Source organism: Montipora foliosa, chromosome 7 (genome assembly GCF_036669935.1).
Source record: "Montipora foliosa isolate CH-2021 chromosome 7, ASM3666993v2, whole genome shotgun sequence".
Taxonomy (NCBI): Eukaryota; Metazoa; Cnidaria; class Anthozoa; order Scleractinia; family Acroporidae; genus Montipora; species Montipora foliosa.
In genome coordinates, this window is record NC_090875.1 from 15,461,487 (window position 1) to 15,487,358 (window position 25,872).

Consider the following 25,872-nt stretch of genomic DNA (forward strand, 5'->3'; position numbering starts at 1 on the left):
AGCTTTAACAACGACAACGGCGACGGCAACGAGAACGTCACAAATTTGCATATTTAGTGGGAAGAATCATTAGCTTTGCACACCCTGCACGTGCGTTTTTTTTATTTTTGTACATTTTTTGCCGTCGTCAGCAAAACTACAACGTGAAATAACCAAATATTAGGTTTTATGGAGGACGCCAGCGGTTGGAGATAAATTTTCTTTTTCTCCCCTAAATTAAGTGTGAGTCATCGGTGTCATTCTTGAGGGACTGCCACACCATTGTCAAGTTTTTCAATGAATAGTCGCGAAGTGATTACAAGAACGCGAATTTATGTTTTGGGATGTTAAAGCTCACGGGACGTAGGTTAAAAAGTTACAATGTAAAAGACTCGACGTTTCGCCACTCCTGTCAAGTGTCTTTGTCAAGGAAGATCCAAAGTTATTGCAAGAGTACTTTTGATGTACTCACCAATTTGCCAAAAGAGGCAAGGTTGCGTGCATAAGTAGTAATTAGGATGTTCATTTTTAACTTATTGCTAAAATAATTTACCTCCATCATTGACCAGCAAATTGTGATGCAGTTCGGTTTTGTCACAACCAGTCGCAAATCTGCTTGGAACTTATAGTACCTTATTTTCGTTTTAATAAGGACTATTTCCAACAACAACAGCTTTATTAACGTGTCGAATTATATCTAGCACGATACGTGCTAATTGGGGTCACAAAAGTAAAATAAAGTTTACACTAACTACTGGGTAAAGGTAATTAAAAATATACTAATAGATAAAACACTTAAAGTTATAATTAATACCATATATAGCAAATAATACGTATAAAATACTTAAGTGCTATTTTAAATACTATTTATGTTGTCATAAAATACATATGCATGTACTTAAATTTGAATTGAACTTTAAATATTGAACATAATGTTTTCAATCAAAACTGTTCGATCTTTTTCCAATGGAAGCGTCTGTAACCAGTTTGAATAATTGTGACGTGTAATGGTTGCTGTAAAGAGTGTTTTCACTCAAGTGATCAGTAACCTTGTTTTTCCGTTGGAAAAAGAAGAAGAAGAAGAAGAAGAAGAAGAAGAAGAAGAAGAAGAAGAAGAAGAAGAAAGAAAACATTTGCATGATAATTTTGCAACCTAGTGTAACCGTTCACTGACTGTAGGTTCTTTTCGATTGACACTATTCCGGAATAAGAATACACAGAGTGATGATTTAAAACAGTTTGTGTGGCGTTTTGAAGCAACAAGGATAATAAAGATATGTTTAAAATAGCATTTTAGCAGGTTTTTGACAATTTTAATTTGAATCTCCGTAAAAATGAAGGATTTCTAACGTGTATTCCATACATTCCTATTCCGGAATACGGTCAATCAAGCGCACCCTGTTTAAGATATTGTTTGCGGTCACACGTAGAAAAAGTGTAACACTAGTGTTGATACTAATCTAGTGTCAACTCTCTGTTGTTTTGAATCCCTGGGCGAACATTGAACAATAGAACTCGATTTACAGTAGTGTTTAACTCTCTAATGCGATCGCAACCATTGTTAAATTGGTCATGTAACCATTATTAACCATTGTTGTCATGTTTGCTGTGTGGTAGCTCCACTTTGAGATAATCTTGCATGTATGTTGAGGTTGTCGATCGCATGACGTAAAACTTTTTACCATGATCTGTCAAAGCAGCTGGAACCTTCAAGAAAAACAATCACATCACAAAGCACGTACATGCAGCCTGCGCTGAGCGCGGTAAAATGCCAGCAAGCCAATCACAATTAGTGCATGTTGCTTTTGCGTCTGATAGGCTGAGAAGCTATGACGAGATTTGTCAGCCAATCACCAATCGTTGCATTGCAAAAGAAAGCAATTAAGACATTATTCTTAAGACTCGATCAAGCTGAAGACTCGATCGAAAAGTTCTTTATTTTTAGTGGCCTTTGTTTTCTTTTATCTAGGCGCAGCTGGAACAAATGGTGACAAAACTCAAAGTTGAAAAAGCTCAGATAGAAGTTACACTAAGAGAGGAGGAAGCGAAGTGTGGTTTATTGTTAAAAGAAGTCAAGGAATCAAACGAGGTTGTTGTTTGTTTTTATGTTCTTCTAAGTATTTTGTTTTTGAATAGAAGTCAATTTCCAGTGTATTTATAGGCCATTTCCGAGTGTTCATGTCTGCCTCCTTTTCAAAGCGATTCTAAGTGCGAAGGTTTTCTTATGAAAATTAGTTTTCATTTATGAGTAAATTAGAACTAATTACCATCACAAAAACTTCGCACTTAGACTCGCTTTGAAGAGGAGGCATACATGAACTCGGAAATGCCTATTCTGACACTTACAAAGCAGCTGTGACTTCATGTAAGCAGCGAAAAGTATGTCACTAATTCGGAACTTGGTATCTTTTGATGCAGTTCCTTTTTAAATGTTTTTTTCTTCTTTTAGGTTTTGTAATAGTACACTTTGCGTGACTACAGAGTTTAATCGAGTTTTGAAACTGGAAGAATCGTATCAGTACTGCGTAAATTATAAAACGCATTGTTTAAAATCGCGATGATGCTTCGAAATGGTTCAGTTTTGATTTACATGTATGCATGTTGATTAACTTTTTTTTAGTAAACGAAGATTAAAATTCATTATCGAGAATTTTCAAATGACTTGCTAGACTTACATACTGAAAAGATTCCACTATTCGAACAAACTTTTTGCGAATTAAGTATAAAGTTGTTTTCTGTTTTCAACGCATCCTCATTAACTAGTTTAAATTTTCAATGCGGTTTTATAATAAAGGTCTCACCATATTCATTATGCAATTTCATTGCTTCTTATCTAATTCAAAACCAATAAACTCGCTTGTTGCCCTCATAATTAACATCATCGCCTGGGGATGTTTTTCTTTTTTAAACCAAAATGTTTTACAACATTTTTGGACGCGATAGCGAAGTATTTCATTTTGGAAACTGCATAGAGAGGACTTCATCAATGCTAAGCTGTACAGAACTGTTGCGAACTCTTGGCTAAACCAAACAATCAGAAACGAACCGTTTAAGAATGTCCGCTTCATCCAAAAAAACGCGCAAAATACCTGAAAATGTCGACGACAATGTCATTTTGTTTCTCTGCCGAGGACCGGATCGGAAAAAAGTCCGTTTTCGAAAACGTGACACTGTGCCTAAATTTAAAAACCAGGTGATGTATAATTGTAAATTCTTAACGTTTTCGTTCATTTAGTTTCGTGTGTCGCTGTTGAGTTATCTTTTCATTCCTTCCCTGTTATCTTTGGTGAAGATTTGGTTGCTTCCTTGTTGTTCGAATTCACTTTCGATCTACAATCACTGTTTGGTACGCAATCCAGTGAATTTTCCTCTATGAAACTCCGTCTGCATTTATACTTTAAGCTGTCTTAAGCTTATTCGTATGGCAAGTGATGCCACCTCGCGTTTAGTTTATGGCCAATTGGAGACTAATTCTTTCCAAATAGTTTCAAGTTTTTCCCATTTGCTTATATGCTTTATTCTGCCACCGCAAAGCAAAGCGGTTGTGAAAGTGTGTAATACTGGATTTTAAAAAAGCCTCTTTCTATTTACAGGCGCGACAAAGTTTGGAGAGACTACTATCCAGCGTGAAAGGAGACTCGATAGAAATGGAGAATAGATTGCAGGTATTGCTGGTTTGCAACCGATCTCTAGAGACTAATGTACAAATGCTGGTGGACGAACAAGGAAAAGCTAATGAGAGTTGTGCTGTTTGCAAAACCAGAGGAATTGACGCATTACTTTTGACACTCATGGAAACTGTTTGGTGATTTTCGTTTTGCTTTGCAGTCTGAGTCACTCATCCGAACACAACATGAAAGAGAGGCTGAAGAACATAAGGAATTATGGGAAGCCGAAGTGCGTGCCAGAACAAAGTTGGGCGCCAAGGTACGGTCATTGAAAGTAGACCACTTTCATTAAAGGGGACAACCTAAAATCATTTTGTACATATGTTAATTAGACCTACTGCCTTCATTTTGAAACAAATATTCTTTTGAAATGTGCTCGCGATAGCGAGGCTAGAAAGGATTAAAACAGAAGAAATTTTATTTGGTCGCCATTATGAAAGATGTCTATGAGCTTAACTCTGAATATTTCCCTTTTCTGTTTGTGGTCGCACTTTTCTTCCAATATTCGACATGGTTTTCAAACCCTTGTTTTTTCCTTTCAGATCGCAGAAATGGAAAAACGATTGTCAGAAGCGAGAACAGATATAGAGGAGGTATTTCTTCGATGGTAGCGAGCATAAGTAACGACTTCGTTCACATCCCTGACTTCCTGAAAAACAAACCGATGTTTAGTTCTTTGCCTGCTGGAATGTTTCTGCGAAAATTAACGAGTTCGAAAGCTTATGTTTTGACTAATTTTAATATGACTATCGAATCAGAGCATTGCGGGCTAAAAAAGATCGACTTCCGGCGTCCATTTCGCCAGCGCTCTTGTCGTATAGTCCAGCAGCTCTCGTTAGCTGCCCATCATTTCATTTTGCAGCAGTTTCTATTGTTTCTATTGTTAGTCTAAATAATTGCTTCCGTTTTCGGTTTGGATGGCAAACCTTACGAGAACGGCTTCCTTTGCCCTGATCCTTGTGAGTCTACGGAAAGCCATCTTGCATCTTATTTGCATCTCGCTGCACACCAAAGAGCTCATTTTATTTTGCGTGGTTCTTTTATGACCTGAACAATTTCGTGCAATCACGCACCTCGTTCCCTTTCTTTTCTGATAATCATGTTTTCGTATTTAATATGTGCATATTTCTTGATCTCTCGTTTAGTCTTTGCGTAATACTATTTTTGCAGGAAAAGCGAAAAACTCGGAAAGCTTTGGAAGTAAAGAAAGTTTTGGAAGCCAAATTGGAGGCAAGCGACCAAAGGTATCGACTGTTTCGTATTTTTGTTTGTTTTGCGTAGTTAATATGGTACAGTAACAAGCAGAGTAATTAGTTTTCTAACTTTCTTTGTTTTGCTTGGTGTTTGGTGTTAGTACACGAAAAGCTGCATGAAGAGATTTATTGATCGATAATTAGTGGGTCATACTCGGGAAAAAAAGAAGTAGTATAGTGCTGCTAACGCAAGTGGGACGTGCTACCCTCGGATTTCTACTTCGTATGCTCATAGTTAATAGAGGGAAATGGTTTGGAAGCTCGACAAAAATCAAGGGAGCAAACAAAAATGCCAAGATTTAGGTTGGAAAGTCCAAGACCGTGCACAATCTTTTGTTTTGCGCTCATACACTATGCATAAATTACGTAACCAACACGTTTCTATTGGTTAGTTCCTCAGTACGGGGTAAACAACTATTGTGTTTTGTGCACGGTCAAGGCCAAAAAGGAGAACAAAAACCTACAGTAAAGAAATTTGTCGCGTTTCATGACCATTCCCCTCTATTAACTTTAGTATGCTATAGCACTGAAACACTCGTGAGAGCTTGACAATTTAAAAAATAGCTTCACGCAGCACATTTCTATAAAAATAAGAAATGTCACAAGGTGGCACTCTCGCAGTTGTTTTAAAAGAGATGTTAGATGTTTGTCCCGTCACTGAATTATTCTCGCGCGCTCATTGTTAATTTTTATTGTCAATAAGCTGACAGACACATAAATTTATAATTTATGCGAGAATGATGTGTATTGCTTGCGTCATCAGATTGAAGTTTCTCGCATTTTTGTCTCGCGTTCTTCTCGTTTTTTGACTTTATTTTGACCCCTCTGCCTTTTTGTTAATGTAAAAAACAAACTGATGTCAGTTTTTCATGCGTCTGTCCTGTTAATGACAGTGAATTTCGTCATAACATTGTCAAAGTAGTCTGCGGATCCACTCGGCTATCGCCTCGTGGATCCACAGCCACTTTGACAATGTAATGACGAAATTCATGATCAATAACAGGACAGACGCATGAAAAACTGACATCAATTTGTCAAAAAGAGTGTTTGCAATCACGTGATCGGTAACCTTATTTTTCCACCGAAACAAAAGAATACGTTTGCATGATGATAGAGCTCTATTCTCGGAGGATTAGTTGGGTACACCAACCTGGCCGCCGTTCCATCGTTCAGGAACACCAACATGCATATGGCCGCCGTGATGTCACGTGAAAACACTCTATACGAGTGGCCCAACAGGAGAGTGGCGAGAGGTAGCAGCCGATTCGGGCCCTTACGAGTTTTGAATTTCAGGGGAATTTTCGTCATCATCATCATATTTTCAGTAAAAACGTGAACTTGTTTCCTGAGAAGTTAGCAAAAGTAGTAGACGCACTCGTTCGCAAGAAACTGAATTAACCACATCGTGGGCCAAACAAGGATTCACTACTTGCACAATTCCATAATACACCTCTATTACACCCCAAGACTTTTGCATAACCATTTTTTGCAATTTCTCCTGGGACATGACAATGTCCTAAAAGAAGTCGAAAAAAATGCATATGCAGATTTTTGTGGGGTAAAAGAGGTGTATTGTGGGATTTGTGCAAGTAGTGAATACATACCTTTTACTAACCGAGTTCGAGGTCGGAGTTTTTCCCCGTTGATTTATGGCCGAAGCTCGCGGGCGATAAATCAACGGGAAAAAAAACGAGGATCCGTAACTTACAGTACGGAGCGAGAAAACGAAGATATTTCTTTTATCTCTGCGGGTTAATCCGGCGCGCGGGCAAGGAAACTAGTCGAAGTCAAACGGAAGGTTCAACTGCCACAAAGATTGCCGTGTCAAAATCCGAAACACGAAATCTTCTTGGCTGTTTGAATTGTTGCTTGCAAGATTCAAACAGTTTTACAAGTTTATGTAACAGAAACGACATGAAAAATTTGCTAGATAATGTTTTATCGAAATTTTAAATTTAGCTGGCTGTACAGTGGGCCGTTCTGTAGAATACGGCCCGCTAATTTAGCCAATCACAGCGCGCGTACTATCTGAGAGATATAATAATTTTTATTGTTGTACTTACGATAAAAAAGTGCATTTTTGTACGACACTAGTTCTTGTGAAATTTACAAGAAGTGGCCAACGCCCATTCTTCTCCAGCCACTTTGTTGGATCTTTCATCCGGGGCTTAAGTCTAGAAGTGCTAAAAGTCTCGATATTTTTTACGGTCGTTGAACCAGTTCTTTGACAGACATTACCTAGAGCGTTTTTGATCCAAACTTAAGCACAAAAAGGAAATTTGATGTCCAATTTGTTCTTCTCATCCTTTCAGAATATCTCAACATCAAAAAGAAGTCATCGCCCTTAAAACGCAAGTGAAGTCTTATAAACGGCGTTTTAAGGTAAGACTCGGATTTTTCAACACCACGTTTTATTATCTATCGTGACAAAACGATGCAAGTTTTTATATTTTTAACGACCAAACGAATCTATTGGATTTGATTTAACTGAAAAGCTTAGCCTCCTCCTGGAGCTTTATTGGCCCCGTGGGCTGAGTTTCAGTCGATCTCAGTCTTCTGACTCCGATGGTTTTTCTCCGGGTACACCGGTTTTTCCCCCATCCCCCCCCCCCCCCCTCCTCCCCCAGAAACCACGACGAAGGATGAAGGATAAGGGAGCTTAAGCATGCGCGTTTTTGAGACGCGGACAGCAACCGGAAGTGAGTTGTTTTCCCTTTTAACTTGTCTTCACACAACCACATTTATATTGCTAAGTATTTTTTCTCCATTGGAGGTGATTAGTATAAAAATCAGAGAGACACCACTGTCCTGGCTCGCGAAATTTTCTCTTCCGGTTGCCGACCGTGTCTAAAAAACGTCGCGTGCTTAAGCACCCTATTATTGTCCCAAAGGACGAAACTTGAAAAAAGTCTCGACTATTCTTGTCCAGGATTATAACTATCTTCTGGTGTTCAAAAGGTGGAGAGATAGCCCTTTTCATGGGATAAATCACTATTATCCGAATGATATTTTCCTGTGGCAAACATTTTTTCCATATTTCTTTTAATCTTCAGGAGTATGAAAGCTCGGAAAGCCGGATTCCAACTCTTCGAATGGAATTTGACAAGGAGCGCGCAGCTATGGAGTCACACATCACTTCACTAAGAAGACAGGTCAGTCATTTTAATTCCCCTACCCCCTCCCCCTCCCCCTACGGCTACAGTTTGGTGTGTTGAGGTCATCCACAGAAAATATGCTAGCGCCAGATTATTGTTTTACAACAGAGTTGAGACGCTTTTATTTTGTCTTTGTTTAGTTGGATAACATGAGCGAAAGACTTCACCAGGAGGCTGAAAATCGTTCTCGAGTTGAGCTAAAAGGCAAGCAACAACAACAAGGTAATGAAAACTTTGAATATATGAATGGGGATTTTTCTGCATTTACAACGCTATCGTCTCTTCAAAATAGAATAGTATTTCGCGATTATTCTATCTAATGCTGTCGTCGCACGACATGGGCAAATTTTCTTATCAAAGAGAATCCCTGATAAGAAAGCGAATCCCTTTGACCTATAATAATTCTTGCTGCGAACACCGGTGACCAGCTTACAAGTCTTGATATTTGGGACCCCCTGTGCCTTAAATACCAGGATAAACGTCGATTTTAGGATTTCACTATACGAGCTCACAGTACACATGCCCAGCGGTTTCCAACGTCAATAATGCGTAGGAACCTCATGTATCTCCTATTATATTGTATTTAAATTAAATTATGCATGTAATTTCTACAATATAGTGATCATTTATATTTTTAAAAAATAAACTACATTTCCATCGTTACAGTAACTGATTCTATTCTCGCAGCACTTCACTTAATTTTAAAAATTACTAGTTTTTAAAATCTTTTTGGATTGTTCCCATGCTGCGAAGGTTCGCGTCAAATTTTCAGCCAATGAAAAGATAGATTATCGCTTCTGTGCGAAAGGCGCGCCACAAGTCGCTGGTTATCCTAAAATGAAAATTCTGACGTTTGAGTGTTGGAATGAGACAGAAAGTGATATTTCAACGGCACGAAGCAGAAGGGTCTGGGGTGAATTAAGTGCATGGTGGGTAATATGCCGTCTATAAAGGCTGAGTTTGCCACGTGCTTAGCCACTCTAGGCCCGCATTAACCCCTCTTTAGTTAGAATTCCAAAGTTTATCTTTTTTGAGCCTGTATGGTATTAATTGAGACGCCCCTAAACGCCCGGGAGTTATTGGCGCTGCATCGGTTCGGGAAGTACTTTTCTATTTTTCACCACGGGGTTTTTGTGTTAATGTTGTTTGTTTGTTTTTTTTTTTTTTGTTTTTTTTGCGAATTCGGCAGCGTCGCCAGTTTATATTTAAATTCATTTTAGTTTCGGTTGAGTGTGAAATGTTTGTTTGCACCTTTTTGTAACAGTTTGAATAGTTCTCTGTTCGCCACTGATGCGAGGCCTAAGTTAGCCAAAATAAACCTAGCGGTTTATATTTTACTGATTTGTGGTGTAGTTGAAATAGCATGAAAATTCTCTTGCTCTATACCTTTTTTTTTTCTCTCTCTCTCTTTTTCTCTCTCGCTTCTAAGAGGTTGCTTGGCATCTGTAGCTAACAGGCAACCGCAAATCGAACAATATTCTTTTATTTTTTAGCGTAACACAAAAATGTCACCTTGCCTTACGTTGTAACGCACTAAACGATTTAGTTCGTCCAAACGTATAATGCATCTCTCGCCCGTCTTAATACGGGACGAATTAAAGGACGAACTAAAAGACGCATTAAATTAAATTGCATAAAGTCGCCCAGACGCATTATACGTCTCTAGTATAGAAACGGCCATTGGCCAGGGCAATAACTTTGTTGCTGGTTTTGCGACACTGAAACGCAAGCCGCTCAATCTTTTTCTTTTTGTTTCTGTAGAACTAGCATCCTCCAAAGCCGAAGAAAAGGTCAGTTTCTTGATTGTATCTATTGCGTAAAACAGATGACACAAACAGGATGCATTTAAGAATATTATCTGCATGGAGGCAGACCTCTGACTTGGTTATTTATCAGCGCAGCTGAGAAGTTGTCCAGAAGGAACCCATCCTGCGGGACTTGATATCAGGTCCTCCGGATTTCCAACCTGGCCTCCCGTGACGGAATCGGCCACAATCCTTACATATATTAGCACGATAGCATAAATTGAACGGATTATTACTATTTTTAACTGTTTCTAGCTCCTCCTGTTTCTTAACAAAAGCATACATTCACGCTCCTTCCATATCATTGCACGGTAGCATAGATTGAGCGAATTGTTTTTTTGAACCGTTTTTAGCGTCTTCTGTTTGATAAAGACCGCCTACAGCAAGTCAACAAACAACTTGAGGAAGAAGTCAACAGACTAAAAGTAAGCCGTTTATTATCCGACTCTGGAGTTCATTGAGCCGGCAGAAAATACACTAGTCAAACATTCCGCGTTATTGCATAGTTATTTGTATTGTTGGGTTTTTTTGCTGTTACAATTGCAGAAGCATCACATTTTTCGTCACGTGTGTCACGCAACAACTGTCACACTTTCCCGAAAAAAAGTTATCTGTTCTTTGCATTTTGCCTCTCCAAATGCAGCCAAACTCGTGAAAATACTCCACAATAATACATGTCAAAACACATATGATATACGGAAGAATTTAGTCTCCGTTGTGCTTCATTCATACCTTACTTCCTCTCATATAAGAGGAACATACGGAGAACGCAGGTTTTAAGCTATATCGAACTTAGCTTCATATCAAAGTTCTTGGTATCAAACCATATACGCCAATTAGGATAATACTATAATACTTTTTGTTGGTCCCCCCAGATTTTGCATAAGCATTGTTTTTGTTTTCTCTTGGAACCATTATAAGTCCCAAGAGAAACTGGAAACAATGTGGAAAATTTGGGGGGACAAACAAAGAGTATTATGGTATTTTCTGAAGTGGCCCATTTATTCTGAGTGGTCTTCGGTCCTTAAAACCCATACGAAAAGCGTGTATCGTCATTTTCAATGACTTACAATTAATGTTTAAAAAACAAGCAGTAGTGTTTTATCGGGTTAAAAAGAAGACGTAGCCGAGACTTTTTAGAACCGATAAAGCACGTTCTGCGAGTTTTTACAGCGGCTTCAAAAACATTCCCCAAAAGCGTGTCCCTTCGGAATCCGAACAAAGGCTCAAATTGTGAAAAAGAACATTAGCACACAAGAAAAACAATCTAAGCCTTATTAGTATGCTTTACATATTAAAGAATTCTAATGAGGAGTGTTTATGAGTTGGAAATCTCATGCACGTGGCGTTTTATAGGTGACCTGATAGGCTGTCTCGTTCTGATAGGCTGTCTCGTTCATGAATTATTAATGTATTTTTGAACGATGATAAATTAATAGAGCGTTTTCACGTGACGTCACGGCAGCCATGTTGGTGTTCCAAAACAAAGAAACGGCGGCCATGTTGGAGTTCCAAACTAATCCTCTGGGAATTGAACTCTATTTATATGCAAATAGTTTCTTTTGTTTCATCAAATTAGCATTTATTTTAGTCACGTGAGTGAGAACGCTCTATAGTGTAGGTCACGAATAAGACACCACATTATTTCGAGTGTATTGTTTGGCGACTCACTTCACATTTTCCACCGGTTTGAAAGAAGAGAGAACAAGCAAGAAAAAACAGCTTTAGAAAAATAACATGCCTGCATTTTGCAACATTTTTTTTTTTGGCATTCATTGATTTCACCTGAAGTCATATCGGCCATGCTGGTGGAAAGAACAATAGCGAAAATATCTGACTCTAGTATTGTGCAAAACATGAGCAACATTTTTCTATTGTTTTGGCACTAAAATGGAAGTCTTTGTTGAGTATTTGTATGTTTAGCACGAGAATTTCGCTCACCTTTTGGCGGGACCGTCCTTTCTGGCATGGCTAACCGTGTGTCAAGTAATTTATCCGTATATCCCTCACGAGACGTCACCTCTTTAACGAATGCCCAATGGCCCTATATGCAAATTTCCGGTTGTTAAAGGAAATCTGTGAATCATGAAGTCATCGTAGTTGTTATTTAATTTTTCATTTCTATCTCTAATTTTTTTCCCGTTCCAGTCATTTTACGAGAGCAATTTTGTAGAGAAGGGCCAGCTGGAAGCCTACAAACAAGAGCTGGAAGCTAAGGTTTGTGCATTTGACTTCCGATAAACCTACCTCTCTTGTCTACTTGTGTTTTTCTTTTTGGATACCAAGAGTACTTACTAAGATCTACTTTCTCTGGATAGTTTTAAACTGCGCAAAAATATCCTTGTATTAGTAAGCATCACCGATAGGAAATCCGAGTATCCCGAGATACGCAGAGCGTATGCCCAATAACAATAGTAGGCACCGTCCTTAAGTCGTTTGTGGAAAGTCTCTTTAACAAAATATCGCCTTTTTGGAAGCTGGTCAATGACGAATGCATAAATAGGTCACAAAGTGTAATAGAGGCAGCACCTGCTAGTGCATTTGTATGATCACTCGTGAAAAACCGTAAATAACAATGACCACAACCATGTTTTCTGAGCCCGCGAGACTGAGCACCCACAGGAAACCATTGTTTTTACGAAAACCGCTGGTCAGCCACCTGGTTCTGGTCATTAATGTCTAAGGTCTACCCACTCGTAGGCATCAATGGTTTCCATCTGACGTCACGGCGGCCATGTTGGTGTACAGAACAATGCAGTAAAATGTCTTTTGGGAATTTGACTCTATCCTTATGCAAAACTTGTGGGCCGTTTTTTATTGTTTTTTTTACACCACCATGCATATGGCCTTGTCATCTCGTGGATGCAAACCAAGAAAAGGAAATCGTATGAACTTGCTAGTGCAGTTCGTTATTTCTTATCACTCGGAATGTTTTGAAATTTCTCAAATTGCACGAGCCGTATTTGAAAACTTTCAAAACATCACTCATGGCCATAAGACACAAAGTTCACTCGTGTTCATACCATTCCCTTTACTTCTACTTGATCCCAGCCTGTAGACTGAATGATTTTAATACGGGGAATTTGAATAATACGAATTTCACTACCATAAGCATTTCTCCTATGTGATGTACAAGGTATGTCACCAGAACAAAGGTAAACTTTCGGTCGCACGACCTTTGCTGCGTGTCATGTGACTCACACGTGACTTTGTTTCAACAGTCTCGCTTTGAACTGAACCGGAAGCTGGAGGAAGTTAATGCCCATTTAGAAGAACAGGTACGATATAATAAGCAATGCTTTTAAAAACGCGGTGCGTTTTAATTGTACTTGAAGTAGATATATATATTTATATAAATGGTATTACTTTTTTTTATTATACCGATACAAAGACGTTTTTAGTCTTTGAAGTAAAACCACGTTAAAGGGACACAGTCAACGTTGGGACCGTGATCGACCTGGACACTAGCTTGCTTATCGTTCCTCAACCCAAAATCAAATTTGCGCGTGGAGTTGATCTGCTTGAAATCTGTTTCAATCCTCTCGGGTTTTCTATGACTGACAATCTGTTTCGTTTTATACTTTTACTCATCCTACGTGATTATTTAAAGTAATTAAACTAGCGGCGATATGGATCGGTCAGTTCCTTCAACGTGGCACTACCTCTTTAATATGTTTGCAGTCAAATTTATTTGAGTTGATGCATTTCAAAGATAAAAATAACACACCGCAGTTATGGAAATTTGAAAATCACAAGTAAAAGAGATTCTAAGATACTTTTTTCTTTCTTATACTAACGCTTCCTTAGAAATAGTTTCAAAGAAATTTGATTGTGAAAATTGTTTCCTCTTCTTTATAGCTATCTTTTTGGAGTATTAGCTACTTGAAAATCATTGTGAATAAAATGTGAATTTTTTTTGGTTAATTAATGTATAACTACTTAAGGTAATTTCTTAGTATTGCATTGCGCATCCCTACTGCGCACGATTTTCGTGTCATTAGCGCGCGCACATGAGCACGTGTGCATACAAAACGTAAGAGATTTCGCGCAAACTAAACCCGATAGCGAAATAAATGCTCCTTTTCTCTCAAACGAGCACGGTGACCCCCGATTTTTTTAATCAGGTATTTGCTAAGAACAGTCTAATAAAGAACATATTTGAAGAAGAAAAAAAGTTTGATAGTAGAACATGAATTTGTTTTGGAAAACAGTTCCGTACGGGTGTATTTTACCCAAGGCGAGGACTTCAAGCTAACTACGGAACTGTCCCAAAAAGTGCAATATTCCCACAACCAGGGAATCAAAGTTGGCGTAAATGAAGGATTACTGCTTATGTAAATAAAAGAAGCTTTGTTTTCAAAAGACTTGATTCTGTATGAAGGTGATTCGAATTTTTAACGCGAAAACAGCAAAAATACCCCATGTTAAGAGCCTGCTGACGGGTAAACAAGCACGGTGACCCCATTTTTTATTGCATTTTTTAAATGTTCATATCATGAATGTTAATTATGCCAAGTTTCCGAAAAAGTTTGATAGTAGAACAATTTCAAGGGAATTACCCTAAGCTTATGATACTTCGAAACACCAGCTTTAATGCTGTTGTCGTCACTTAAACTTCCTATTCTTTCTTTGTAGCGCTCTCGTTAACGACCGCGTCGTAGATCAAATATTCCCTATTATTTAAAATACAAGAATGGTTTTCACGAAAAGTCTACCGAGGAAACCTTCTTTTGGAAGCTGTTTTCGATGCCTTTGTAACTTTTCTTTCTGTAGGCCGTTGCTCGAGAAAAACTAGACCAAATTCGCGAAGAAAACGAGTCAAAGACAAGGAAAGATTACGAGATGACTATATCGGAACTGAAGGTCAGTTGTGTGTGCTCTAGTAATAACCACGTACTTCAGTAATCTTAGTCCCCGCGTCCACACATATCCGAAAATGTTTGTATCCGCATTTTTTTTTTTTTTTTCGGATTAAAAATATCCGCGTTCATACGTAGCGTACTCCAATCGTTTTCGAATCGTTTTCTCTGTCCACTCGTATCCGGATACAGTCTATTGCCCATTGCTTTTCACAAAGATTTTGCTTGTTGAGCATGCCCAGAATTGTATGTTGGCGCCATTTTCTCTGTTTTGTTAACCAGTTGCACGTGAGAGTCTTTCGATACACTATGTTGATATATCAGTCTCACCCGGCAAAAACTGGATCCGATAGTGTTACGTCAGCGTATTCGAAAATTTGCCGAAAATTTGCAGCGTATTCGAAATTTTGCGGATACGACCGTCATCACTTATCAGAATTCGCAGCGTATTCAATATTCAAAAATTTCCACTCTGGAGCCCGTATTCGAAAATTTCCGGATACGACTACCGAATAGGCCATTTCCGAGTTCATGTCTGCCTCCTCTTCAAAGCGAGTGTAAGTGGGAAGTTTTTGTTATAAAAATTAGTTTTCATTCATATGTAAAGTAGAACTAATTACCATCACAAAAACTTCGCACATAGACTCACTTTGAAGAGGAGGCAGTCATGAACTCGGAAATGGCCTATTCGCCGGGTACGTGTGAACGAGGTCTTAAATAATAGATGGTTTGCAATAAATCTCTAGAGACACAGATTGACATATATTCTATTGGTAAAACACACTAGAAAAGCAATTTAGGTCTAGTACTCTTGCGTTCTCTGCTACCAATCTGTAGACACAGATAACAACGATGTCATGAACATTTGCTGGTGGACGAAACAAAAGGAGCTAATGATAGACGTTTGTTTTCGTCCACCAACATGGCGGCGATTACGTCACGTGACAACCACCTACAGAACTATCGACTCATGTTTTCACAACCTGAGCGGAAGTTGAAGAAGTCCTCCTACAGCGCAAGGCAACGAAGTGAGCTTTCCTTCGAGTCTATGTTGAGTAGTTGAAGGTGATGTATTTTGCTTTATAGGCAGACGTTGCTAAAATGCGCGCAGGATTTCACGAGACACAAACGAAGAAGGAAACCATCGACGCTGAAGCAAAAAGATATAAGGTGAGGCCAGCATCACGTAATAAAGAATGAGAACATTTTTTGAGCTTACTGTGTTATGGATCTTAGCCAAGGGCGTGGCAGAGTGTTGATAGCAATCTTCTTCCACCAATGTATCCCGCGACACGTCATGATGTGTGTGGGCTTAATTTGTTGGTAGAGAATCAGAATGTCGTTTTTATTTTTTCCAGGACTTGTACGAGAGTGAGTTAAAATCGAAGGACAAACTGGCCAACCGCTTATATAGGGCGAACGAAAAGATGGCAGAATCTAATGCATTACTCAAGTAAGTGGAGAATTTCGGTATCTTCATTTGAAAGGCCACTTTCAGTGCAGTTTATTCACTGTTGTTGTTGTTGTTGTTGTTTGTGCTGCTGTCATTGAGCAATTTGGCCCTTCTTCTTTGACTAAAGCTCGTTGACAGGGGCCAGTTGACACAACATAACATTGCCATTTAGACTCTGTTGGCTCTAGAGGGATCTTTGTTTACATTTTTTTGGTCTCAGTAGCACAAGGCTATCGTGTTTTTAATCGCTCAGCCGCGAATAAAGTACTGAATCTTTTAAAGGTATCTCTAAAAATTTGAAACCGATACCAAATAATCTCTGAGCAATGATGCTTTGAAACTTTGAAATTTTACAAAGCATGTGTAGGATCAGTAGCGCCTTTGCCACACTAGAATTCATCAGTTTTTGATGTCTAATAACTGACTCCTTATCAAAGGCTTAAAACCGGAGATTTAACAAGTTCAACAAGTTCCGGCACTTTCAAATGCCCGCGCTTACGATGCCAAACTTGTCTTTTCATTGTTAACAATAGCAAGATATCGGGACCTAAGCGATCCGTTAATAAGGATAGAATAGATATGGGATAGAAATATAGCACTTCACGTTACACTACACTCTCTTCAGTTAATTCTGTTTAAAATATAAGTGCTACACGGCCAACGTTTGTATAAACGTAACCTTTCCTTGTACTTGTACATGTTAATTGCCGTGACTTTAACATCTTCAGTTCCCACAGCCTGCTCCCGTCTGACCTTGTAACTCAGTCGGTAGAGCGGCGGAGATCTAACCCGGAGGTCGTCGGTTCAATTCCCACCCTGGTCAGAGTTTTTCTCTGTCCTTGTGTGGGCCCAGTTCCATCAGTAGGGCTAACGCTCACATGATTCATATGGGATAGAAATATAGCACTTCACGTTACACTACACTCTCTTCAGTTAATTCCGTTAAGATCACCGATCGTTTCACATGTACCTCCGCAAATGTCATTTATTGCATAACCTGTACGTTATGCAATAAATTATACATTAGTGAGACGACTAGATGACCGATTCCGCGAACACCTTCGCGATGTTGAGAAGAATGACAAGGATGCATCCAAGCCAGTCGCTCGCCATTTTAATCTGCCTAACCACTCCTTTCCCTACATTTAGCATGTACGACGGAAAGCCGCAAGAATCTGGAACAAAAATTAATCTTTCAAATCGGCACCCTTAATCCTCACGGTGTTAACGAACGCTTTTCATTTAACTAATATATTCCTATTTTTCACGTTGCCATGTTACCACCAATAGCGTAGCTCCTACTCTACTATAAAGACTACACGTAACCCACAATTCGTCGATTCGCTCTGACGAAGGGCTAACGCTCGAAACGTCAGCTTTTAGAATCTCTGTACGGTGGCCAATTTACATTATCAACTCTGATAAAACCAAATTTTTTGTTACGCCCGTAAAATTGCGTACAAATCATTTGTCTAATTTACGTAATTACTAAATTATTATAGGCCCCAGTAAAGGTGGTGGCTACAAAACGCTAGCTTTATTTGCAGTTTGTCTATTGTGCCCCTAGAGGGGGTGGCAATAATAGCCCATTTCCGAGTTGCTGCGTGCCTCAGTTTCAAAGCGAGTCCTGGTGCACAACTATTTAAATGGAAATGAGTTGCGTATTCTTATGCAAATCAAACTCATTTCCCTTTCAATAGTTGAGCACCAAGACTCGCTTCGAAACCGAGACAAACATCAACTCGGAAATGGCCCATTAAAAGGCCTTCTTGATCCCCCAATAAATTTCTTTCAGAAGTTAAGTAACTTGAAAATTATTCATTTGAATTGAATAATGATATACATGCTCTTGTTAAAATTCGGAAAAACTGTATTCGATCGAAGCTGTTAGAAGCAAACAACAAAATCAACCCATTTAATCCGAAATTTTGATATTTCAGTTTTGAAAGGTCGCGGAGAAGTTTGGAGGGATTCCAGCGCAGCTCATCCTCCCATCCGTACGCTCCAGATTCTTCAGGTGGAGTATTGAATGGTCCCCCTTCGACAAGCCCCGATCGGATGTTTTCAAAGGTAAGGATGGAGACGTTGACACTCCCTGGATCATGCTACAATGAAAAGTAATTTCAGAAAAGGTACTGTACTGTAGATGACATCGGCGCAAGGATATGGGCGTTGGATTTTGAATGCAGTAAGAGTTGAAACGGATTAATACCCGATCTCACCATCGATGGGTTGTGGCGTCAGAGGTCCCGAAGGCAGCGTCATTATCCTCCAAACTTTGCTCATTGTTTGCACGAATTAGTGTTGAAGTCCAAAATTATTCAAGTTCACCTTAACGGATGCGAATGCAAACCTCTGATAGGTCAACCACAGACCCAGGCCCTCTCTTATTATTTTTCTCTCCTTAAGCAAAATAGTGAGAGAGTCTGGGTTCTACATTTCTGACTTCCCAGAAAACCTTACCACGCCTTCACGCGTATGAGTTCAGACTCGCTAAGGTTAAATTGTGTTCTTCTCTTGATGCAGGGAGATGGACAATTGATGAAAGCTGTGGAGAATGAGCTAAACAAAAGCATAAAACGTCATTTAGAAAGTGGTAAGTTGTTTTTACACAGGAACAGAGCGCAACATAGCAAATATTTCCCAGCATGTAACCATGCTGGGGGTAGCCCTGCGATGGACTAGCATCCCATCCAGAGGGGTCTGAGTAGAAATACTCCTAGTCGCTTCATGCTAATAAAAGCGGGGATAAGTGCCGGCCTGATGGGCCTTCTGGCTCGTAATCAGAGACTTTACTTTACTTTTTTAGCCATGAAATTCCAACAAGAACAAATGTTACTCACCCTACCCTACTCTTTGCGAGCTGTGTATTGGGCCTTTATTGCCTCTTACCTAAATACACCGACTCGAAGTTAATCTTTCGACCAACGGTTTCGCTTTTTACTGTCGAAAATCATGGCATGTTTGTAGCGACAGTAGCGGATCGTTAGAAACGAAAGCAGACAAAGTGGACCCAAATGAGCCAATAGCAACGTTGAATATCACACACAAATCCGTTCCGCTGAAGTGAATAGGGAGCTCAAGCACGCGCGCTTTTGAGAAGCGAACGGCAACCGGAAGAGAATAGGGAGCTTAAGCACGCGCGTCTTTGAGACGCGAACGGCAACCGGAAGAGAATAGGGAGCTTAAGCACGCGCGTCTTTGAGACGCGAACGGCAACCGGAAGAGAATACGAAGCTTAAGCACGCGCGTCTTTGAGACGCGAACGGCAACCGGAAGAGAATAGGGAGCTTAAGCACCCGCGTTTTTGAGACGCGAACGGCAACCGGAAGAGAAAATTTTGCGTGCCAGGACAGTGGTGTCTTCACGATTTTTATATAAACATCTCTAATGGACAAAAGATACTTAGCAATGTAAATGTGGTTGTGTGAAAACAGGTTAAATGGGAAAACAGCTCACTTCCGGTTGCGGTCCGCGTCTCAAAAACTCGTGTGCTTAAGCACCCTATTGACAACAATGAAAAACGATTCGTTGACTGGAATATTAAACTTAAGAATATGTTCTCGTTGATCCAGCTCTTTCAAGTTTGTAAAATCAAGTAATGGCGGACTAATAAATAGGAAGATTCCGGTTAAAATAGACAGATTTCTGTTCTTTTTTTAATCGAGGCTTAAAAACTTGAGCCACTTAGTGTTAAGTTAACAAAGTTTAATCCGCCATTGCGCAGTCACCAATTTAATTGTAGACGAAGTTAGAATGTAGGGTAAAACACTAAGTAACCAATTTACTTCATAGAGCGAGTTTCAGTGGAGTGTCGTAAAACCAAAACCAAAGTAATTACTGATGAAATGGTACATGAAATGAATCAGTGATGAAATGGTATATGAAATGAATCATATATGAACTGCGGATATGAAATCAAGTGAAGCTATGATCTTGGCAGTTATGAGCGCAATTTTTGCAATTGCGTAGAGAAGCCTGAAAAATTGCGTAGAGAAGCCTGAAAAATTCTGATTGGTTGAAAAAGTGGCGCGAGAACTTTGAACCAATCACTTAGCCAAGTAATCATAAACCAAAGCAATTCGTTTAGACTATTACTTTCGACACTCAATTGAAAACCGCTCTATTGAGCTAAGTTAACTCTTATGTTACCTTTATTTCTCTAACGAAAGAATTTATGAGAGAAATTATATCCTCGCACTTTTCTGGACAATTTAAGCAATTGTTTCTTATAGACAACTGAAAATAGGTCACTTCGGAAAATACCATAATAGTCTTTGTTTTTCCACCCAAATTTTGCATAAACATTGTTTTCGTTTTCTCTTGGGACCATTGTAAGTCCCAACTCGGAAACTGGAAACAATGCTTATGCAAAACTTGTGGGGACAGACAAAGAATATTATGGTATTTTCTGAAGTGGCCTATATCAGGCGTCCTCAACGGGATTCGAACCCAGGACCTCTGCGATGCCGATGCATTGCTCTACCATCTGAGCTATGAGGCCACTCAGTTGGAGCAGGTCAATTTGTTGGGCTCATGTGTTCTCAAGAAACAAATTGACCTCGGCTCCCAACTGAGTGCCATCAGATAATTTTAGAGATAATAGACCATATTCGTATTCCCAGTATTGGACTGGAACTAGCTTGCAATGAAGGCCAATGCGGGGGATTATATTAAAAAGTATTTGCATTTGAAAAGATTTCCCCGCATTAGCCTCCATTGCAAGCTAGTTCCAGTCCAATACTGAGAATACGAATATGGTCTATTGAATCAGGTGGGGAAAAAATAAATATCGATACAAGATTTAAGGTTAAAGGGAAAAACAAAAGTTAAAAATTGAATTATGCCGTTAAAATAACCGACAAAAGTTTATTGAAGTGTGAGAAGACAAAGCTCATTTTTAACGATAGTCTGCGAGCAGTTTCTCTTTTGAATCGTTGAAACGAACGCGTAAGTTGAACTTTCAACCGCTGTAGCTGCGGGTCGCAAATGGTGACTAACTTTATAACGCATTCCTTCTCTTGCCCTAGCTCCTGTGACGTCAGATCTCGACCTCAAGCCGAGTCTACTTAGCAACGCAGACGGTGGTTCCTACGGTCCGCTGGCCGCTTCATCGAAGCAATATATGTCCTTATTGAGAAAAAATTACTTTGTATAGAGAGAATTTAGTTAAGTCATACCTTTGCCTCTCTTCAAACATTAACTTAATTGCTCTTTTCGTGTGCAAAGAAAGAAAGCCTTAAAGGCTTCATGCAGAAACACCTATATTAACTTATATACATTGCGTTTGGACGACTTCGATTTGTATTTTGGAGCCATTTTGTACGAGAGAAGAGAGAATTTGTCAAATTTATATTCTCGAAAATAATAGAATTTTTATACAGTTTTCTGAAACAAAAATAGTGTACACAGATTGTGATATTTGTACTCGTATATGTTGTAATTTTGTGGTGTTGCAAGCGAGCTTATCAACACGATTTCTCTATTTGTAATTAATTGTATTTATTTCGTTTTCGATGTGGACTTAGGTTTGTACGTGAATCCAAAACATTCGTCTTACTAGACGCAATTAAAAATTATTTTGCTCTAAATGGTGTATTTGTTTTCCTAATATCTGTTTACTTTACCGCAGGTGGTCTTCGCTTTTTATACATGTATAATCCCACTTATTACTTGTCATCTCTTCATAAGTGCATATGCAAGAGATCTCGAACAAGTTGCAAGCGTGATAAACGGTACACTATTAAAAGCCCCCGGTTTGAAAGGTGTACGGGCATATTCGCTTTCTTGTTTGGGAAATGCGCACATATATGTCTGGCAAAAGAAGATGAACAACTAAGCAAAAGTTTACAGTACATTCGCTGTTTTTCGCAAATTGAAGAATATGCCATGTGATGTTCTTGTCACGTGGGAGAAGTGTTTTTTTTTCTCATACCTCTCCTTAGCGGTTTTAAGGACTTGTGCCATTAAAAGAATTTTTTAGATTTCTGAATAAAAAGGGAAAATTTTGAATCGCCAGGTCTGACAACGTTTGCAAACGGCATTTTTTTCTCAAAATTGGATATATGGCGGTTTTAAAAGGATGGATATTTTTACTTCACAAGATATTCGAGTCACGTTTCTAAGCACGTTTTTGTAGCAGCACTTTGGCACGAAGCCTTTTTACAAGATTTTTATTCAAGTGTCATTTGCTATTCCCTACCGCACGTTTTTCATTTGCGTGATCAGAGAGACAGGAAAGAATGGAAAGGAATGGAATGACGTAGAATGCTATCGTACTGACTTTAAAACTTTGAAATAAGATAAATAAAACTCTCACTATTATGCGCCGATCAACTCGAAACTTCAACAACTTTTGAAGACATTTGTTGTAAGCCAACCGCTCACAAATGCTATATCTCTTCCTCTAAACTCTTCCACCTCACGTCCAAACACGAGTGTGTCATTTGAAACATGACACTTCCGATTCAATTTTCCCCACCTCATCCCGGGCACAGAAATGCGCGGGCTAATCGCTACGGGGTTTACCCAGTTGGAGGGGTGGGGGGATATTGAAGTTTCGATTTGATCGCCGCGTTATTATGACTTAAGGTAAAACGTGACTATATAAGTAAATGATTATAAGTAAATGATTCGCAAGCAAATATATTGGCAAATAAAAAGTACTGGATATAAGGACGTGTGTATATCACTTTAAAATTATACATTGCTTACATGTCATTCTCATAATTCTCTGTTTGAACTGTCAGTTTTATTTACGCCAAAGCTAAGTCGTCATGAAGTCTCAAGGCTTGTGGCCATATTATGTAAGCAACTTGAAGTTTCTCCAGTAACGTGATCTTTCACTTATGAAACACGTGATATGTTGGCTCTAGGTGGTGTATGCAATCAGCAACTGTCCACGTGTTTCGGTCGAAGAGCCCCTATTGAGCCAAGTTTTATCAAAAAAGAAGCTTTGCAAAATTTTGACATAGCAATTAAAGACAATAACGTTCAGTAAGTAATTGTGAAAAGGGGCCAAAAAATGTAAGCAAATATCTGCTTCTTTTTCGTCGAATTGGCAAGGACTTAGTTTAAAGCGGGAAAATACCTACGCCATAAGTTCATTACCATAAATATTCGCGGTAGATATGCATTAGATAGCGTTATATAATCAACCAGGATTAATTTCCGAGTGCAAATAGTTAACGAAATCCACTGCTGTTTTAGTCAATTCTCAGTCAGTGAGGAGCTATTGATCTGTAGCATTTTTAACAGATGTTTATACAGGGATATTGAAGTTGTCAGCAAAATTAAACAACGTGATCTATGTTTGAAATTTGGCAAGTCAATATGGATACCCACTCGTTAAAGTCCCCACACCCATGGGTGTGTTTACTGTAAGAACACTTTACTTATAAAGGCGTAACGTAAAAGACGATTATTTGAAAAATCACGAACTTAGTATCAAAGTTTGAGTTACTTCTTTTCACGACAACATGTTTATTTACTTTGTTCGATACTCGAACGATGAAAATAAACAACCCCTGTGAAATACGTCTATGACGAAGAAGTGCTCTTTGCAGCTTTTGCTACTGAGGGTTTCATGTGCTCTTTATGCCATATTGCTTCTTGCATTTTAACTTTATAAGTATCTCACCTTAACTGTAACAATACAGTCGATTTAAATTAGCTCCAACCCTAGTCAAGTCATCAGTTGTTCAGATAATTTTACCCCAGTCTTTATAACTCAGACTTTTGTGCCTCAAATGTGATCTGATTCAAAGCAGTCTAAAACGAGGAAGTTGCTTCAAAGACACAACACGTTCTCTTTTTTTCCCTGCAGAACACAAGCTTTTCGGTCAAATTTAGGGTACTGCATGGTTGTTTTTTCACTTGTTCCGTTTGTTTCACGTTACATTACATTCAGTTAGCTATACCTGGCTTCATTTTCACAGCAAATTCTCCATATCATAATTGTACAATGTCTGACTTCAAACAAACCCCATTTTTCTCTTATTTCATCTATTTTATTTCCTATCTCGATACCTCGAACTCCGACAACTTGAACCTATTTCCCTTGAAAGTTCGAGAATCAGGAAATGAACTGAAAGTAATCCCTGAAGAAGGTGTTTTTGTCTTTTCATGCATTTATATCAAGCTTGGTTTTTCCTTTGATAATAATTGTAAAGTAGAAGTGATTTAGACACAAGTGTACTTAATGATAAAGAAGCTAGATTGTTACGTGGGATGCCTGTGACAGACCACGTTTAAAATTTGATTGAATGTCGTTTTTATCGTAGTCAGATATGGTAATTAGCCACGCGCCTGTCACGAAACTCTTGCTTTGATACTGTCATGTCGGACAAATAACATTCATGTCTCTTTTTACTTTTTCTCACGGAAGATAATCGGAAAGCTCACACGGACTTCTCAAGGCACACACCACTTCCCTTCTGTCCCTTCTTCGAATTACTACGTTCTCAGACTGAATTCGCAGATGGAAGAATCAGAAGACGTGATCTTCGTGTGCTCTAAGAGCTACAACAAGTTGCAAAATTGTTGAGACACTTCATTAAGAAACACCTTTTTCTAACTTCCAATACTCGGCGTATCTAGAATCTAAACCTTTCCCACTTCCCCTCCCCTCTCCCCTTTCAATGTTGGCTGTTTAAGTTTTCAACAATTTTTTTGTCTTGCTAGCAACACTGATAAGGGGGGGAGGGGGGCTGCAGTGTTAGAGATAATAGGTACATTGATAACGCCCCAAGAAGGTGAAGTGTCTCCACTATTTTTGCAACTTGTTGTAGCAACCTAAGCGTCTTTTGAAATCGATTAAGTCGATCAAGCCCGATAGAAAAGCAATGAACGCGTGAATATTGCACCTCTTGTCTTCATCATTTCGAATTCCGATTCTCACCGTAAGTAAATGTAACTAACTTTTTTTGGATTGAATACAACCACATATAGAAGTAAGTCTCATTCATGAACTGACCCTTGAAGTCGCAAACGAAATGTTCCATTCTCATCACACTTTACCTTCCATAGCACTTTTACAACTTTCTTTGTGACTTTCAGTCGGCTTCGGGGAACAGTAACATTTGCAACTAACCTTTCATATTTTACGCAAATAGCAGTATCCCATGTGAACGCCACAAGGCATCTTGTTCAGAAAAAAACAGGCTGCTTCTCCATAAAGTTACAGAGCCACTTCTTTGTAGGGTGTGTTTTTTTAAAACAGTATTTTTGGACCTGTTTTCAAATGACGTTATTGACAATAATAAAAGCAAGGTGACACACGCTAACACCAACCTGGTGTGGCCAACACATCACGCATGCGCACAACCGTGATGTGTTGGCCACACCGGGTTGGTGTCAGCCTGTGTCACCTAGCTTGCTTTTATTATTGACGTTATTGACATCGCTTCATAGACTTGCCACAAGTCGACCTCACGATAATCCCAGGAGAAAATGTTTTAGCGAGCGAATCGGGATTTTTCGTACGCGAAGTAAATGAACGAGCGACGAAGTCGCGAGAGGTCGATTTGTCTAATGTTCTAAGACTTCGTCTTAATAGAACATTGAAAACACGGAATTCCCGAAACGGTGAAATAAGCTCCAAAAGGCATAAGAATACACCAGAGGTGAGTCATTTTCATCCCTTTTATTGAATGAACGTTAAATTGAGCGTTTTTTAGGCTTCATACTCGACGGTATTTTA

At 39.0% G+C, this 25,872-nt stretch overlaps 1 protein-coding gene across 5 annotated transcripts in view; it reads left to right on the forward strand.

Annotated features, from left to right (window-relative positions):
- LOC138010807 (trichohyalin-like) overlaps positions 1-21,763 on the forward strand; it is an 82,968-nt gene extending 61,205 nt beyond the window's left edge. For all 5 annotated transcript variants that reach the window (XM_068857784.1, XM_068857787.1, XM_068857788.1 and 2 more), the window contains 18 exons: positions 1,949-2,068; positions 3,573-3,644; positions 3,808-3,906; positions 4,190-4,240; positions 4,818-4,891; positions 7,213-7,282; positions 7,954-8,052; positions 8,196-8,277; positions 9,817-9,845; positions 10,214-10,285; positions 12,009-12,077; positions 13,082-13,138; positions 14,634-14,723; positions 15,806-15,889; positions 16,078-16,172; positions 18,113-18,242; positions 18,699-18,768; positions 21,203-21,763. In XM_068857784.1, the coding sequence (XP_068713885.1) occupies positions 1,949-2,068; positions 3,573-3,644; positions 3,808-3,906; positions 4,190-4,240; positions 4,818-4,891; positions 7,213-7,282; positions 7,954-8,052; positions 8,196-8,277; positions 9,817-9,845; positions 10,214-10,285; positions 12,009-12,077; positions 13,082-13,138; positions 14,634-14,723; positions 15,806-15,889; positions 16,078-16,172; positions 18,113-18,242; positions 18,699-18,768; positions 21,203-21,330 (1,491 nt within the window). In that variant the 3' untranslated portion in view covers positions 21,331-21,763. The remainder of the gene's footprint in view (positions 1-1,948; positions 2,069-3,572; positions 3,645-3,807; positions 3,907-4,189; positions 4,241-4,817; positions 4,892-7,212; positions 7,283-7,953; positions 8,053-8,195; positions 8,278-9,816; positions 9,846-10,213; positions 10,286-12,008; positions 12,078-13,081; positions 13,139-14,633; positions 14,724-15,805; positions 15,890-16,077; positions 16,173-18,112; positions 18,243-18,698; positions 18,769-21,202) is intronic.
- The last annotated feature ends 4,109 nt before the right edge of the window (positions 21,764-25,872 follow it).